At 34.7% G+C, this 11,780-nt stretch overlaps 1 protein-coding gene across 1 annotated transcript in view; it reads right to left on the reverse strand.

The window, feature by feature from the left end:
* svp (COUP transcription factor 2) overlaps window positions 1-10,532 on the reverse strand; it is a 272,714-nt gene extending 262,182 nt beyond the window's left edge. The window contains exon 1 of the mRNA XM_085945811.1: window positions 8,743-10,532. Coding sequence (XP_085801937.1) covers window positions 8,743-8,956 — 214 coding nt within the window. The 5' untranslated portion in view covers window positions 8,957-10,532. The remainder of the gene's footprint in view (window positions 1-8,742) is intronic.
* Between the last annotated feature and the right edge of the window lie 1,248 nt (window positions 10,533-11,780).

Consider the following 11,780-nt stretch of genomic DNA (forward strand, 5'->3'; position numbering starts at 1 on the left):
ATGCAATAGGATATACGTAACTTAACCGAAGAATATTTTTTTTCTATTAACCAAAGTAGATATAAAATATTATGTTCTTAAATAATATATTTGATATCCCTCCCTACACCGAGAAAAGCTTTCTTACCGTTCACTTGCTGTTTCTATCACTTAGAATTAGGTAAATATTTATTTCTTTCTTATTTTTTTTTTTAGATAAGTGGGTGTCAACCCTTGAAAACAATTAGATTTTTCTGTCACCCTGTCTCTCTCTCATACATGTACGTGCATGGCCCCCACATCCTGAAACGAGGCCCCAGGCCCCCCTACCTATCGCTAAGGTTAAAGGTTAAGGCTATAGGTACAAGCATTTTCCAAAATGGTGATTGAGATAAAGTTATTCACTAGAATTATGGACTTGTTGAGTATCGACACACAATATTCAAAAATTGTATCGCATTACCACATATTTTAAAATGTTTTTTAAATAAAATAGCGCCACAGGCGAGTTTTTCACAATTAGAAAAAATTTACAATGTGCGTTTATCTCACTTATCTGGTCGACCCATCACGCACACTCAATTAATTATTGTTAGTGAGCTGCTATACCAGTCTTATGACTTTACTGAGCAGGCCATCGCTGAACTTGTTCATTTGACAAGCGGCGATGCTTACTTAGCTGGTAGTTCTTCGTCATCCAAAATGTTTCTATTTTTTTTATTAATTTGTATGTTCCCTAAGGTTACGTATAGAAAACGATCCCTATTATAATTACCCGTAGATATCTTGGATAACACAGTAATTTCTCGATACACTCTTGATATGCTATTACCACTCTGTAAGCATATGTTAAACTGTTATAAGAGTCGGTATCATTTGTTTTCATTCACGGCCCGATAAGAATAAACGATTCCTCCGATATAGTGAACCAAGTCCATTCTGATTATTTTTGGGTAAGCTAGGTTCAAACATAATATTTGAATATGTCTAATTCTGTAAGGCTATGATTGAAATTCTGAAGTGTTATTTTGAGTACATTTAAGTTATTATACAAAGGATATCATACCTACCCTTACAGAATAAGGAATATTCAAATACTATGTTTAGCCACAGCTACCAGCTTACTCAAAAATAACCAGAATGGACTTGGTTCACTATGCTTATTCACTTATTCAAATTTAGAATTGCGGTGCTTATTTACCTACTACGTAATCTCCCTTTCTTGCTCTCTTGTGCGTTATATAAATATAAGTTAATGCTCCAATCCATGTAATAAGCGACGTGCAGTACCTAGTAATAATAAAACATGACTGATTAAGAAAAAAAAATAGTTAGTCACTTAAAAGCTTACTGGCTTGGGGTTTAACTGATTTAATAACATCTTTTGGCCTCCTGACGTAAAATCTTCACTACGCCAATGGCTGTCGTGGCCAACGAAGCGTATGACACCGTCAATTAACGTAAGGTCGCCGCTTGATGCCAAAACTCGACTCCGAGACCCCTCGTGCTTACTGCGACCTCACAGAGATATGTGGCACTTTAACGCGTTTATTGGTACGATTTTCAATCATACATTTAATTCCTACAATGCTGTTATTTTTTCATTAAACACAGTGCGGTTAAAGATGACAGATAACGTAACATATATTAAAAGGCACCTCTAACTGCGTTCTTGGCAATAGATGTACGTACATATAATATTATTTAGAGGGTTTACACGCACTAATGTATGTATATATTTGCTACTGTTAGAAGGCAGGATTTTGATAATAAGTAGGTAATGTAGTTAGTTAGGTAATAGCAACTAATTAATACCAGATCTCTAACATTGTAATTCTTATATTATTGAAAAGGGGTAGGTAACGGAATAACGGATGTTTATTTCATACCTACGTTAATTAAATGTAGGTCTCAACATTTTATTACATGTATTACATTTCACCGTGAACTGTTAGTACCGGAAAGAGATGGCCGTAGATTATTGATATAAAAAACGACAGAAATGTTGCAATTTCATTAGATTCAATAATAACATTAATTTGATACCTATTAATTGCCATCGTAATATTATTTGATAATAAATATATGGATATAAATGGCCCCTGGAAATAGGTATACCTACTTACCTGCCCAGACTTATGTGTCAATATTTATTTTATAATTAGGTAAGTGTACCTACACTATAAATTAAAATGTAAGTTGCATTGTAACTAACATGCATATTGCGTGTTCGACCGCCGTATATGACCGCATACGTAGAGAATGAGAATACAGACCCTTGAGGGAAAAGCAAAATATGTTGTACTTAAGTATTTTATAGTTATCAATGTTATAATCATGATTAAGTCCTTGTTAGCGCTACAGTTGCAGTCGGTCAAGTTTTCCTCCACCAATTTTCCCTAGTCGACCTGACTTTTCACAGTTAACATAATATATAACGGGCTAATACGCACAATTTACTAGTATAAGTGCACATAAGTATTTATATCTTATAAATACGATTTTCAATGATATTTATTCCTGCAAGGTTATTAAAATTTGTTAATTTTCTCTCTTGAGTGCCTAAACACGATTCTATTAGAGATGACAGATGATGTAAGAGAGAATTACTTACTAATCAATTACCTGCTGCGTTTTCGACAACTTATCCTTCTTCTTCTTCTTCCTCGGTTTCATGGTCCCCATTTCTGAAGGTCCCAATATATTTTCATTCCTAGTAGGTTTGTTATAGGTCATCTATCACAAACACTATATTAATAGCCATGCTAAAAAGTCTTGCAGTTTCTTTAAAATAAGAGTATTTTGAATTTAGTTAACTCTACTTAATTTATAATTTATTAGCCAGTAACGAAGGGTGCAGGTAGGCTTTGAAAATCCGACATAAATAGTGCACACTAAACTTTGTCAGTCATATTTATATGTTTTTACTAAACTAAGAATACAAATTGCATAATATGTAATTGATTAGCTATTAAAATTAATTTAAACCTTACCTAAAGTAAGACATAATAATATTCTTATACTTATCTATAAAAATCTTAAATTATTCCATTAAATCAAACATAATTTTAGATATTTAACAGATAGAAGAACATGACGTTATATTATATAATGACTTAGTTGAGGCAGGATTTCATTTTGAAAAAATATCCCCAATTTGTAGTCTTAGTTCAATGAAAACAAATAAAAATGATTGAAGTGTGAATTATTTTTGTCGGATCTCCACAGCCTACATCAACCCTTCGCTAGATACTGCTTATTACGTAGGAGGTATGCCTATCACAACTCACCTATCAAAATTATTTGTAAAAATATGCATATAAATCTAAAATTAGCAGTAATTTTCAAGTGAGCCCAAAAATTTTTTCTATCTGTATAATTATATATATACCTACCTATTTCTACATTTCTGTGTGAAGCTTAGTGATCCAAGTGCGTTCGTTGATTTGACTCGTTTTTTCTTATGGGTGCATTATGGTTAGTTTTGCATATTTATCTATTTTTAGGACTTCTTAGTCATTTTGCACACAAAAATATATTTTGAATATTGGAAGTTTAATTAAAAATAACATTTTTAAACAATTAATTTAAATGAAATAATAAAACATGGTGCTTCTTGACATGACAACTTATATATTTACATTGTAAGATATTTATTGAAAGTATTTAGGGTACCTTATACAATATTGAATACGAAAAAAATATATAATAGTTTATAGATTAGAACATACCTACTTACTCAGTCAAATAATAGGTACTTATGCCTATCCTTTTCAATACATTGAACTATTCAGACTATTAACAGTCAGATTAACAGAGCAAATTAATATACTTCATTAAAGCTGATCAATAGGGTTGAGTGCGAATGTAAATGATGTTTAATCCATGGCAATCCGGAAAAAATACGTTCTCACCCCTCCCCCCCCCCCGTCGATTCGTTTATTCTTCAGGGTCCTGCCAGTTGGTCATTTTGGAGCCGTCAGCTATACACCTTTTAGAGATTAAACTGCATATCTACTTTTATATTGAACATATTATTATTGATGACTACTTAAAATAAAACAATATATCGCACCTTATAAGAAGCTATTTATAGTTCCTACATTTTAATTAGAGTTCGCATTCCAAAATTATCCTGAAAACATCAGTAGGTATATGAACAATGTTTTTCATCCGCGTCGGAATACAAAAATACATGGGTATTTGTATCGGCACATAGATACTTTCTAGATGTCGTAAACAAGCGTAAATGTTCGGAAACTTACGAACAGTTTGTAGGTACACAATGTTCGTTTATTCACGTATGTAGGTACCTACCGGTTTACCTATATTGGTCATAATAATTAATCGGAGCGAGGGACAGAGTATTTTTTTTTTTGAATATCTACTTCTGTCCTCTCTTACAGTCTACCTACACTGTTATACCTACCTACTCTGGTTTGGAGAGTAAATTGTAAGTCAATCATTAATAAATTAAATTAATATTTATTGTGCTTTTCTAAATACCAGGACGAAGCAACCGGATTTTCGATTAACATAAGGGCTTCAAGTAACTTGCTTCATCACCCCTTTATCGTACCTACCTATCTACCTACACTTGTCATTTTAAATCGAATTAACATAACTGTATACCATTTATGTAAATGTTTCAAAGATATCACGTGAAAAATGATATAGTTTGAAACAGGGAAAAACGTGTTGAACAACATAGTGTGAACGCGGGTAAGTAGTCACGGTATCCGGACCGCCCCAAAGATTGTATAAATTTTACTGTGTTTGTAAAAATACTTTTAAATTAAATGGAAATTAGGTACCTACATAATAATATATACGTCGGTTGTTTTGAAAATATCTCGATTGTAGGTTTAAGTAATTATCCGCATCTGAATTTGTTAGAATGTAAGACGTCTGGAAGAATGAAGTTATCTAACTGGCAATATGGCTAATAAATATTATTAATGTCAAATTATGGATTTAATGGTACTTGCCAGCCATGTCAGCGAATAGTTTTTAGTGCCAAATTGTGCATTCCACAAGTGCGGCAGAATTAAGTGGATTGCGAAAAAATCATTTCGGTTTTAGTTTATGTTAATAATTAACATAATATTATATTCAAAGGATAGCGACTTTTATTGATAGGAATGCACCAAAATGTAAAACAGAAAGAAAAAATCGGACACGTATGTCAATTAAACTAAATTGTGCTGCCCCCCAAATAAAACTATGCGGTTATCTCAACTTTCAACTACATTTCCCAATACCACAATCCCGTTCATAATACGCACTTATAGCGCAAGGTATAGTGACAGGAATATTTAATTATAATTGGTTGGTACCTACATACTTCATACTTTCTCATTATGTGCTTCAATCAGTATATGAGAAAGTTGGTAAAAAAATAATTTGATTTTTTTTTTCATTTTTGTGTGCTTATAATGGTAGTGGAGGGAGAAGAGCATGTTTTTCAATTTCGCATCGTGGCGGCCGAGTCCCTTAGGACGGTCCTGTTTAAATAAATAATAATTGATAGTACCTAATATCAATAAAAACGTTCCTGCATACAATTTAATGAATGCATTAGTTTCACGAGTTTTAACAATAATAAAATGAAGATCATCATTTTAAATAAACATGACTCTACACGACTAAATGTAATTATGTATAATTCTATAGATTATTAAAGCGTGTCTAGCGACCAATCGTGTTTATTTTTCTTGTAAATTGCTCGATTCAATATAATTTTACTATGATGTTAATTAGAAATATTCTACGTAAGTAATTAAGTAGGTATATAGGGTAAGGTTGCTATGATTGGACCACTTAACTTTGTGATGGTGTAACTCATCAAATATTATTGATAAAATAAAACAAATTGTTGATTTCAATGTATTATTTACTTTATTATGTATACACTTAGCATCAGTCCAATAAAATTAACCATTTTCGAGATTTAACAAGAAAACCAAATTTTTGTTTGTTGCCGTCTTTGGACCTCATGCTCCTTGATTGGACCACTAAGTTTCCATCATTGGACTTTGAAAAAATAATAATAATTTACACACGTGTCCAATCAAGGTGATTTATAATAATATTTTATAACAATGAAACAAAAGTACATTTTAATAATAGTAGGTATCGTATATTATAATAGTAATAATAATACATGTAGATAATTATTATTTATGTTTTGCATATAGGACAAATATATTTTGTACACCTTTACTAACGCAAGCGCAGACTTCGTGGATCCAGGCTTGACACATTAGGCATTGTATCATATCCTCTACGGAACACTGGAGGCTGATTTTGCAAAACCATTTCTCAATATCTTTATTGCATTTTTGATTTGAAGTTTTTTTTGACTTTTTCTCCTTTTGTTTCGGCGTCTTGACACTTGTCAATTCGATGTCAATTCCGTCTGGGTTGAAAGCAAATATTGAACCAGGTGGTGCTCCATCTTTCAATTCATCCTTTGCTCTCTTCCGTTTAAATATGATAAGCGGAGGAACGAATAAGCCAGCAGCATTGGCACAGCATACAGCTGTGGTCGTTGCCACGTTCTCCACTAGTGATTGCTCCAACTTGCTGCTTACCCTTCAATGCCAAAAATTTTCTAGGTTTTCTCTGCACGTTGGAGAGACCCGTTTCATCAATGTTGAATACACGCCGACCATCGTTAATGTCATGCATATCCATAGATGTCTGAAGTTTATCAAAAAAATCTTTAACTGTAGCTTGATTAAATCCGGTAGCTCTGTTGAATGAAGTAGCTCTCGGTTGTCGTAGGCTCAAGTTCGGACACCGGTTCATAAACCCGTAATACCATTTCTTTCCCGCAATTCGCTTTTCTTTATTAAATCTATTCTTTATATTATTTTGCTCAGCTAATTGAAATGCAAATCGCCTGACATCTACTGGAGTGATACCATACAAACAACTTTCAAGCTCGAAAATGTGTTCGCAAAGCTCTGTCTCTAATTCTAATGGTAGATCACCTTCGGAACCAACTATCTGAATTTCTTCTTTGGCTTTTTAATTGCTTCCATCTAGTCTTCGTTTCAGTGTCGCTTTAGGAACTCCAAGAATTCGACTTGCCTCGTTCAAACCTACTCCTTTTTTCCTTAATGCCTGTAATGCCAATTACATGCTGGGCTCATTCCAGGTATAGTAATTCCCTCTCTTCGCCATTCAGGAATGCAACAAAAAGAATATAATGTGAAAAGTGTTATAAAATCGTTCCTATGATTGGACCGGTCCAATGGTAGATGTTACCCATGGTCCAATGATAGCAACTACGGGTGCTGTCACAAAAACAAGTTTCACAAAAAAACCAAAGTATTAACGTAACAACTATTATCATAGTTGCAAATAGTAATAAATTACCTTATATAATTGATGTAAGTTCAACAAAATATAGTTAATGGAATCATACTTACATTCGTTTTAGTTTTACCTGATTGTTATATTTTAAGCACGATGAACACACCAACGAATGTGACTCATTTACCACGTCCAAGATGAGACTGAAAAAAAAGAGGCGCGAAAGAGGCATGGAAAGCTTGCTTTGTGAGGTCACTGATGGTTTCTAACGTCTTTTATTTCTGATATACCTACGTGGTCCAATGAAAGCACTGGTCCAATGATCGCAACCTTCCCCTAGTTAGCTATTTACTTAGTAGGTATCTGTAATCTAAATCTTACAGTCTGACTGTTGCAATAATAAATAAATTATTTACAATTAAATTGTTTTTTAATCAAATGAGCCATTAAATTTAGTTAATACTTTTTTTTAATAACCGTTAGTGGGTAGATACCTAATAATATAATTACCTAATGACGATGTTAGAATAGTTATATGTACCTACTTCGTACTTCCTATTTATCTTCCTAGTTAAGATATTCTTCCTAGATATTATTATCTATGTTAGGATAACATTTCTTATTTCGACTAGGTACTTTATTGACAGAATGGATGTTCATTCATTTGGTACTAACATCTACCTACCTGATAATAATTGTACATGTACCTACGTAAATATCTCCATAAAACATACAATTATTATACTTATACCCACCTATCTACTTTTATCGTGAGAAATAACTCGGAGGAAGTAAAAAATAAATATACATTAATATGCACATTCACAATATTAATATCTATACTTAAATAAGATATCAAATTCACTTTTACAATATTAGATGAGATGAACAGTCTTAAAGTACCGAGATCTATTTTTTTTTAAATATTTACGGGCAGTGATGGTTTTAGATACGCGGAGACCCAATGTTTCGACAGATTTGGAGGTCCCCTTGTGAAAATGTGCGATAAACTGTCATCGACTGTTAAAATACAGCAACGGTTAAATTGGCCGGTTTTTGTACCTATGCCTTGATTGATTACCTACTATATGATTTTTTTGAATTTTTACACTCAGATTCCTAGTTTCCTACCTTCTGATGAAGCGACAGCCTCGTCTGTTTCATGGGAAAATGATAGGAACTAACATCCTACATACTATTTACGAATCGGCAGTAGTTACCTACGTATTTTGCAATAGGATTTACACACTGACATGAATCTTTAAACCTTCAAGATTCATTAAAAAATATCAGAAAAATACGTAAAGTTAAATCAACTCTAGATAGACAGATACGTAACACATCCGTTTATAATAAGTATAATTCGTCTATATTAGTTACCTACCTAGTTATCTTCCTATGCATGGGTAGGTGAATATTTTTGTATTAAGGAGTTAATCTTACCTTCGCATGTAAATTGTCCATAATGTTTCCCCGACGACTTATCTCCGCATACCACGCATTCAATATTCTGTCCCTTGTCCGGCTGCGACCCTCCACTCTGCGTGGAGTTCGCCTGCGACGCTGGAGTGGCAGCGTGCAGGTCTCTGCTGAGCGAAGGCGGCGCGTCGTCGTGGGGGTCCCTCCAAGGCGCGGGCGGCGGCGCAACGAGCGCCATACCGCCCCGCGAGAAGCCTAACTCCAGGGCAGTCGGCGGCTGCTGGCCCTGATGCGAGGGATGATGATGGGGGAGGCAACTGCCTGCGAAGCCAAGATCCAGGACGTTGGGGGGCGCGGGCGGGCAGACCACGCCGCCGTAAGCGCAGGGTCCCACCCCGTGACCGATAATGATGGCTCGGCGAGTGTCGTGCCGGGCGCCTCGCGCTCCGACACTCTTCAGATATGATGACCTGCCTCTCTAGGCCGCGAGATCAACGATAGTGCGACCCGGTCGCTTGACCGATACCGGATGCTTCGAGATTCTCATGTGTTGAGCAAGTAAAATATTCAACACTAAATACTATTCAAACAAAAATAAATCACACAAAAAAAGTTTATTTTTGATTTCCCACGATAAAAATCACTTTAAATATTATTCCTTAATAATCAACCTTATTCCTTTCCCTATTATTCAATATTCGTGAAAAGAATATTCATAGGTTAAAAATCCTTCATAATTTCAAATAAGGCACTTTAAAATTAAAAGTGTTTTTTTTTATAAATTCAACTGTTGGTTTAAGATTTATTAGAAAGTTCTTGTAAATAAATCGCAAGGTTGTCACACAAGATCACTACAGTGCTAGATTATTTTCTAAGTAATAACCAAAGTTCAAATAGTTCGAAACACTTGGTAATAATAAATTCTTGGAGACCGTTTCGCAGCACAACACTCAATAAAATCCGCCGACAGGGGTCACCCGGAGTGCCAATGTCAGTGGGTGATGATGTCCACCCACTATGTGTCTCTCGATACACCAATGTCAAGGCAACGAATTAATTATATCACACACAAAATATGTATCAATCATCACTTGGAATCCATTAAAAAAAGTACGTTTTAAATTTCAGAAAAATTATTGATTATTTTATTCAATAAATAAATAACTGTGTGACAGTTTAGGAACTGTCATGAGAATCGATTTTTACTTGTCATCTCGTGAAAGTACACAGAATTTAATTAAATAATTTTTTTAATGTTATCTTGATCGATAAGCAAATTTAATTTAATGCTCACACGAATATGAAGAATAAATTGACACTTGTTATAATTTACAGCTGTGGTTGGTAAATTGATCACTGCTGTAGAAATTATTTTACAATCGTTTTTATTAATTTGATAATTTAATGTCACTTTTGAAACACAAAAAACTGTGCCTTTTTCTCAATTTTTCACAATAAATAGACAGTTGTTATAATTAGTTCACATTAAAATTTTAACTGTTTTAAGATCAATGTCGCAGGTATTTTTTTTTATTAAATTGCGAATTCTTCAAGGTCACCCACTACGCGGATATCCACGAAAGGCGCGATTTTTTTTAAAAATAAAATAAAAAGAATATAAATTCAGCCAAACGAACCAAAGAAAATAAAAAAAAACATAAACACTATCAGTGCGAATCGAACGGAAATGAAATATGTCCGCACGACGTGCTGTTATCGGGTTAGCGAAAAGTCACCGAAAGGTAGCGCGCGATAAAGCAGAGATATTGTTTGAATAGCGAGTACCGCACGGCGCGCGCTGTCGGTCTGAACTCGCGGCCCCTGGCGATCAGCGGAGTCAAAGGCCCAGCGGAGACGGGTAGGGGTCTAGGACCCCCTTGCCCCTCGGTCTTGGGGGAGGTCCCGTGGCCCGCGATTGGCCCGGCGTGATCCCGGGGCGCGCCCCCGTCGACACAGAGCGAGTCACTCTGAACCGCCGTGGAAATATAAAGCGTCGGTGTTCAAACGAACGCTCGCTGGAGACGTCGCGTTGTTCGCTGCTCTATCTATGCGACAGCGCTCGCGCTTGTTCGGCAAGTTATTTTTGATGATGCATTATTAAGTATTGCGAACGTAAATAAAGGTAATAAGATAGGTACGAGTAAGTATCTACTTATATTCGGGCGAATATTGCCATTTAATGTGAATCAAGCTACCTGTAGGTACCTAAGTAGTAGTTATCTACGAGTATAATACCACAGTTAATAAATTTAACATAAGAATGTGATACTTAATTGTTTACACAATTAAATTAACATTTAAATTATTTATTTTAGGTAGGTAATTGATACATAGGCCGATTTTGTGTTTTAGGTAGGCAGGTAAGTAGGTACTTACTTAACTAATAACAATTGAATAATATGTATTATAGGTAGATATACTTATAGGTAGGTACTTATGGTCTGTATAGGTATTTGGACGTTAAGTTTGTATGGGTTGGATGGATAGGATTCCGGGCACTAACCTTTAGGGTATGGTGAGCAAGTCTTCCTGGACTCTTGAAACAATCTTGGATTCCGGGTCACATACTCGTACACTTTTTGGCTATCTATCTAATTAAGAGCATACTTCAGTGAAACGGTAAATAATTTTCACCAATAGGTGGGACGTAATTTTGCATGCGTTGCCAGTCGGAGAGCGATAGTCGACCTGTTCGCACGTCAATTTGTTCTGTGATGGCGTCGGATGAATTAATTCTTAAATCGTGTAAAGATGACTAAAAAATGTTATTATTATAACATAATAATATACGAAATTTTACGAAAATATTAACACTGTTACTTATCTAATTCTATACATATACCTATGTATTTAATAAAATGATTGTGTTGGATTTTTTTATAATATGACATATCTCGCTCAGACGGTCAAAATAATATTTACAAGAGACGGAGCGATAATTTTGGGGATTGTATGAACCGGAATGGCGCTCCGGTGCGTTCCGGTCCATTTCGAGCCCTGGTAACAAAACAAAACAAAACATGTCAATGAATATATTATTAATATTACCTAAATAACAATAA

This window comes from Rhyacophila brunnea, unplaced genomic scaffold (genome assembly GCF_057557595.1).
Source record: "Rhyacophila brunnea isolate RB1 unplaced genomic scaffold, BYU_Rbru_1.0 scaffold_19, whole genome shotgun sequence".
Taxonomy (NCBI): domain Eukaryota; kingdom Metazoa; phylum Arthropoda; class Insecta; order Trichoptera; family Rhyacophilidae; genus Rhyacophila; species Rhyacophila brunnea.